This window comes from Rhinopithecus bieti, unplaced genomic scaffold (assembly GCF_001698545.2).
Source record: "Rhinopithecus bieti isolate Rb0 unplaced genomic scaffold, ASM169854v2 scaffold_19722, whole genome shotgun sequence".
In the NCBI taxonomy this organism is placed as follows: Eukaryota; Metazoa; Chordata; class Mammalia; order Primates; family Cercopithecidae; genus Rhinopithecus; species Rhinopithecus bieti.
Window position 1 is genome coordinate 1,895,351 of NW_016809905.1, and position 7,363 is coordinate 1,902,713.

General features: G+C 39.6%; 1 protein-coding gene across 1 annotated transcript in view; it reads left to right on the top strand.

Moving 5' to 3' along the window:
- Positions 1-1,085, top strand: part of OR10Q1 (olfactory receptor family 10 subfamily Q member 1) — an 8,526-nt gene extending 7,441 nt beyond the window's left edge. The window contains 3 exon segments of the mRNA XM_017890768.1: positions 85-300; positions 302-540; positions 542-1,085. Coding sequence (XP_017746257.1) covers positions 85-300; positions 302-540; positions 542-1,085 — 999 coding nt within the window.
- Positions 1,086-7,363: the final 6,278 nt, after the last annotated feature.

A 7,363-nucleotide genomic window follows, 5' to 3' on the forward strand; every position in this document is an offset into this window, starting at 1 on the left:
AAAAAAAAAAAAAAAAAGGAACCTCAATGACAGTTAGGTAATTCCCACCTCAGAAACAAAGTCCTCCCTCTTTATTTTACTCAGGCAATAAAGCAACTCAGCCAAGGAAGGCTCAGTGCTTCCTATCCTTTTGCACAAGACGTGCTTGCATGGAAACCTGTCTTCAACGGGTCTAGTCCCACTGAGTTTGTGTTCCGTGTGTTCACCACAGTCCCTGAATTTCAGGTTCTTCTCTTCTTTCTCTTCCTACTTCTCTATTTGATGATCCTCTGTGGCAACACAGTCATCATCTGGGTTGTGTTGCCTACGCAGCATTCTCCAAACCCTGATGTATTTCTTCTTGTCCAACCTGCCCTTTGTAGAGATCTGCTACACCACCGTTGTGGTGCCCTTGATGCTTTCCAACATTTTTGGGGCCCAGAAGCCCATCCCATTGGCTGGATGTGGGGCCCAAATGTTCTTCTTTCTCACACTTGGTGGTGCTGACTGTTTCCTCTTGGCAATCATGGCCTATGACCGCTATGTGGCCATCTGCCACCAACATGACCTGCCCGCTGTGTGTGCAGAAGCTGGGCGGCGCCGTGGGTCTGGCCTTCTTCCTCTCCCTGCAGTTCACCGCCTTAATCTTCACCCTACCCTTCTGCGGCCACCGCCGGGAAATTAACCACTTCCTCTGCAAGGTACCTCCCGTCCTGTGCCTGTCCTGTACTGACATCCGCGTGCACCAGGCTGTCCTCTACGTCGTGAGCATCCTCGTGCTGACCATCCCCTTCTTGTTCATCTGCGTCTCCTATGCGTTCATCACCTGCGCCATCCTGCGCATCCGTTCTGCCGAGGGCCGCCGCCGGGCCTTCTCCACCTGCTCCTCCCACCTCACCGTTGTCCTGCTGCAATATGGCTGCTGTGCCTTGGTATACTTGCGTCTCCAGTCCAGCTCCTCTGTAGATGAGGACCGCCAGTTTGCCCTTGTTTACACCTTTATCACACCATTACTCAACCCTTTGATTTACACCCTTAGGAACAAGGATGTCAAAGGTGCCCTGAAAAAAGTGATCAGTACCAAAGGGACATCTGAGTCCTTCTGAAGGCTCTGAGAGACTGAAAGGGGCACCTGGGCATGGGACAACGGTAAAACTCTTCCACCCAAATGCTAGATTTGCCTTCATTGTATCAGAATTTGGACTTTGATTAATTCTCTGTGCCTAATGCACTTAGTTGCTACAGATCATTCTCATTTTTAAAAAAGGTCTTCCAAAACCTTAAAACTTCAAAAGTGTAGACTGCTATCATTCACTTAACTCCAAATTTATAATTTTACCTTTCCTCTAAAGCAATATAAAAGGAAAAATTTATTTTAAGAAACTGGCTCATGTGACTGTGGGGGTGAAAGCAAAGAGGGGCCAGGTGTGGTGGCTCACACCTGTAATCCCAGCACTTTGGGAGGCCAAGGTGGGTGGATCTCTTGAGCCCAGGAGTTTGAGACCAGCCTGGGCAACATGGTGAAACCCCATCTCTACAAAAAAATATATAAGAAGTAGCCGGGCATGGTGGCACATGACTGTATTCCCAGCTACTTGGGAGGCTAAGGTGGGAGAATCACTCAAGCCTAGGAGGTCGAAGCTGCAGTGAGCCGGGATCACACCACTGCACTCCAGCCTGGGCAACAGAGTGAGACCCTCTCTAAAGTAAATAAATAAAAGCAAAGAGGAGTTGTAGGAGTGGGTCCTATTGTCCTATAAGGCAATTACCTCATGGGATGCCATTAGTGAAAAAGTAGAGTTAATCTCAGTCAAGGATGAAGTGGCTGCTTTACTGGCAAAAAACTCACCGGAATTCAGGGGTTCTATATTCCCAGCTTCATCAGAATCATCTCATATGTCCCCATTTCAATTTTCTAGAGCCCATTTCTTCTCAATTCATGCCCTCACTTTAACAGTGCACATCTTGTAAGGATAGGAATTCGATATGCATTGTAAATCACCAATTCACAGTATGAGATTCTGCATTTGGTTATCAGAAACCTCAGTTCTACCATTACAGGAGATATGGGTCACTTTGAGGACAGACATACAAGTTTTTACACCATTTATGCAGTGCTTGAGCTTAGAATTTGAACTCCTGAACTCATCCTTTCTTTTCCACTTGGTCTAGTGAAATTATGTAATAGAAGCAGCCAGTCCATTTCATTATACTCACTAGTTTGACAAAAGTATGTGAAAGTATTATATGCACATTCACCCAGAACTTTGCCTCTTATAAATATTTGATTGGATGTATCCAATCTTGATGTTTTGCATATCCCTATTGCCACATCACACCATGGACCTTTAGCATTATGGAAGATAATTTGCTTACCCAAATTTACTGATTTAAATATTAATCTCATCTAAAAGATAATCTCACAGGAGTGTCTAGACTAGCAAAGATAACACATATAACTAACCATCACAGCCCAGAGGATGACAAAGAATCTGATGTAAGTTAAATCTCAATGGTATAATGTTTCTTCTATACCAAACTCTAAGGAAAGGCTTGTAACAATAGTTAACTATAGAAATGGAAACTCATCAGCTGGTGTGGTGACTCATGCCTGTAATCCCAGCATTTTGGGAGGTCATGGTAGGAGGATCACATGAGGTCAGGAGTTCAAGACCAGCCTGGCCAACAAGGTGAAACCCCGTCTCTACTAAATATACAAAAATTAGCCAGGGCAGTGGCGTGCACCTGTAGTCCCAGCTACTCGGGAGGCTGAGTCAGGAGAATCGCTTGAACCTAGGAGGCACAGGTTGCACCGAGCTGAGATTGTGCCATTGTACTCCAGCCTGGGCAACAGAGCAAGACTACATCTCAAAAAAAAAAAAAAAAAAAAAGGGAAATAGAAACTCGTCATGTGAAATATTGCTTTGAAACATAAAGCCATCAACTGAGTCTTAAATACAATATATATTTAGTTTCAAGAAATTCTCATTGTGTTTTAATTTGTATTGATAAATAGTTGCATATATTTATGGGGTACATCGTGGTCTTTTGAGATATGTATACAGTAGTCCCCCCTTATCTAAAGGGGATACATTTCAAGACCCCCAGTGAATGCACAAAACCATGGATAGAAAGAACCCTATATATGCTGTTTCTTTCATACATATATACCTATGATAAAGTTTAATTTTAAATTAGGCACAATAAAAGGTTAACAACAATAACTAACAGCAAAACGGAACAATTACAACAATATGCTAGCATTGCAACTCTTGCTCTTTGGAGGCCATTATTAAGTAAAATAAGGGTTACTTGAACACAAGCACTGGGATACAGCAACAGTTGATCTTATACATGAGACAACAAGTGACTAACAAGAAGGTAGCACGTACCATGTGGATATGCTGGACAAAGGGATGATTGACATCCTGGATTGGGGAATTTCATCATGCTACTCAGAACAACACACAATTTAAAACTTTTGAGTTATTTCTGGAATTTTCTATTTAATATTTTCAGACCTCAGTTGCCTATGGGTAACCAAAACCTCAGATAGCATAACATGAAAAAGGGAAGACTATTGTATACAGTAGAAAGATTAAATCAAGCAATTAACATATCCATCATCTCACCGACTTATTTTTTTTTTTTTTTTTTTTTTGGTGACGATGTTTAAAATCTATTCGTTTAGCAATTTTGAAATACATGGTACATTATTATTAACTGTGGTCACCATATAGTACAATAGATCAGTATATCTTATTCTTCAAGTCTAACTGAAACTTTATACCCTTTGATCAAAATCTCCCTTTTCTCCATCCCTCCCCAGCTTCCGGACTCTGGTAACTGCCTTTTTTAGATTGATTCCATATCTTGGCTATTGTGGACAGTGCTGCAATGAACATGGATGTGCAGACATCTCTTCAACATGCTGATTTCATTTCCTTTGTATATATACTAAGAAATGGGATCGTTCTCATTAGTTTTAATCTTTAGAAAAATGTTAAACCCTTAGTCTAATAAGTTATTGAAAGCAGTGTGACATTGTTTAAATGAATAGATACTTGTCCTCCTAAGTATCTTCTAATTCTCCACTCATTTTCTTTAAGGTCCTAAAGTCACTGAGTTTTATTGCTGGATAGTAAGAGGGAAGTATTGGATAAAATCAGAAGAACAGAGTTGGTTCTAGTTTTGCTAGACTTTTTGGGCACTTCACACAAATCAGGTAATTTCTCTGGATCTCAGTTTCTTCATAAAGATATCTGACAATAGGATTTTCAAAATCCTCGTAATCAAATGTGCATAATCAAATTTAGTAGTGTGCTGTTTCAGACGTGTTGACTTTCTTCCAGCTTCAAGTCCTTTACAAATTCTGTTCCCTTTCCCCTTTGTTTGAACTGCTTTTCTCCACAATTTGGTAGCTGTTTTTTTCCTACTTTACAGATTTCATCACAAATGTCACCTCTTCAAAGAAGATGCTTTTGATGACCTCTTCTTCTAATCATTCTCTATCCCATTATCTTGTTGTATTTTCTCCATGGAGTTTATCACTGTCTGATAATATCTCATTTACTTATTTAACCTGTTGGTTATGTTTCACTAGATACAATGTAAGCTTCATGAAAGTGGGAATCTTGCCTGTTTTATTCATCTTTGTATCCCCAAAACTTAGAACAGTGATGGACACATCATATTACACATAAATGTATTTAATCATCAATCAATCAATGATGGACCAAACTCTAAATGGGTGAACCTTAAGACTGTGTAATCATCACATAGGGTCATAGTCACATCTCAAAGAGTACATAACAAACATATGTTCCATTGTAGAGGTCTAATATACCAAGGAAAATAAGAAAAAGAGAAATATAAGAACAAAGATTTTTTTTTTTTAATTAGCAGACTTTAATATGGCAAGATAATAACTGGGCAGGTACATGCTCAAAGTCTATGAAATTTTTATGGTATGTTGACTGAATATGTATGCTTTCTTCAAATTTTGGAAAGCCATAATAAGGGAGTTATTTTTAAAGTAACAGAGGAAAGTAACAAAAGAAAATTAAATGTTTTCCATTGTTTCTTTATCCAAGTCAAGATATCAGAATCTCCTTTTCTACATATAAAATGTAAATATTGTCTCAGTTTTCCAGGGCAATAAGAATTTGGGACTTGGGCTGAACCTTGCTATGACAGATATAATGGGAATACACTTGAAACAGCCGGCTTAGAGGACCATGTTTAGGGAACTTTGGATTTGTTGGAAAATTATTTTGAGAACCAAGAATATTCCTAAAGGGTAATACTGGTCTTTACTTTGACATGTATACTCCAATATTCCATTGACTGGAGATGCTGCACACTTTTAAAAAACCAGATCTCATGAGAACTCACTCACTTTCACAAGAACACCACCAAGGAGATGTTGCTAAACAGTTCATGAGAAATCCACCCTCCATCATCAAACCACCTCCCACCAGGCCCCATTTCCAACACTGGGAATTACAAGTTGACATGAGATTTGATGAGACACAGATCCAAACCATGTCGCTGACTACAGTAAAATTCTCAAAGTTAATCATTGTGACACAGATTGCAAAGACCTCCATCATAACATACATAGAATAGCCTTTAAATGTCTTTTGTTGTAGCCTTCTATAAACTATGTCCTTGAAGAATAATTTTTTTTTCACAGTGCTGCCCAACTGTTGGATGCAAAGTTGTTTTCCTTAAAGGCCCCTAAACAAGTAATTTGATTAAAAAAATCATCTTTTTCTCCTTTTTTATTTGTATAAATACAACAGGTACAAGTGCAGTTTTGTTACATGGATAGGTTGTGTAGTGGTGAAGTCTGAGCAGTCAGTGTAACCATCATCCAAATAATATTTTATCTATTATGTGGTTTCACATCCGTCACCCCCTTTCCAGCCTCCCATCCTTCCAAGTCTCCAGTGTCTGCTATTGAACATTGTATGTCCACTGTACACATTATTTATCTCCCACTTATAAGTGAGAACATGTGGTATTTGTCTTTCTGGGTCTAATTTGTTTCACTTAAGTTAACAGCCTCCAGTTCCATGTATGTTCTGCAAAAGACATGACTTTATCCTTTCTTAAGGCTGAATATATATACCACATTTTCTTTATCCATTGACTTGTGGATGGACACTTAGGTTGATTCCAAATCTTTGCTATTGATAATAGTGCTGTGATAAATATATAAGTGCGGGTATCTTTTTCATATAATGATTTCTTTTCTTTTGGGTAGATATTCAGTAGTGGGGTTGTTGGATCAAATAGTGGTTCTATGTTTAATTCTTTGAGAAATCTCCACACTGTTTTCCATAGAGGTTGTACTAATTTACATTCCCACCAATGGTATATAAGCATTCTTTTTCTCTGCATCCTTACCAAAATCGACTTTTTAATAATAGCCATTCTGCCTGGTGTAAGGTGATATCTCATTGTTTGCATTCTTTATCTGTCATTACTGACTTTCCATTTTGGGTACTGACTTTCCATTAAAGGCTATTTCTATTTGGCTAGTGTGATCCTTCGGTAGTGTCACATTTGGATTTTTCACAGCCCAGAATTCTTACACTGCTTCCCTCTCATCTGGTAAGACTGACACTTCTAATGTTTGTAATTATTTTCATGCAGATAGTATTTTTGTTTGTTTCTTTCTTTATATATTTTTTTCTTGACATTCCTCCCCTTCCTAGGGTGTGTGACTATAGAGTATGCTGGATAGGGTCTTAGGCTATACTCTTCTCTAGGCAGGTTTTATATTGGGCTGTGCAGTTTGGCCTAAAGACCAGTAGATGGTGCTTATGGGTAAGTGCCAGCTGTGGCCCTATATGATCCTTTGAGAAGGAGCTCACCAAGTTAGTGTCTCCTTTGCACAGGTTCGAGGTTAGTCCTACTTGATGATAACCCACCAAGTCTCTCTGGCACTTGCTCGCCAGTCTTCCTGGACCTGAAGTCTTGACCCAGAACCAGCACTGTTGCAGTCATCTTTCTGCTGATGAAAGCCATCCTGATGTTAGCTGCCTGCCCTCCTGGATTCCTGCATCTGTCCTGATCACCCTAATGTATTCCTGGCCTCGCTTCTAGACAGGCCAGACTCTGTATAATTAGCTTTTGCTTCAGTTTCCCTCCCTAGTCATCAATTCATGAAAGTAGAGTTCTTCCCTTTATCATAGACCACCCAAATGGGTTCTAACACCTGCCTAGCACTTGCCAGTCCTTTACTTTCTGAGAGAAGGAGTTGAAATATTGTCCCCAAATCTCCTAGTCTGGTTGGAGTTCTGAATAAAGGACTGGTTAGCCAAGATCAAACCACAGGATTAATTATCTCTTGCTAATCCAAGAAAATAGTTGCACC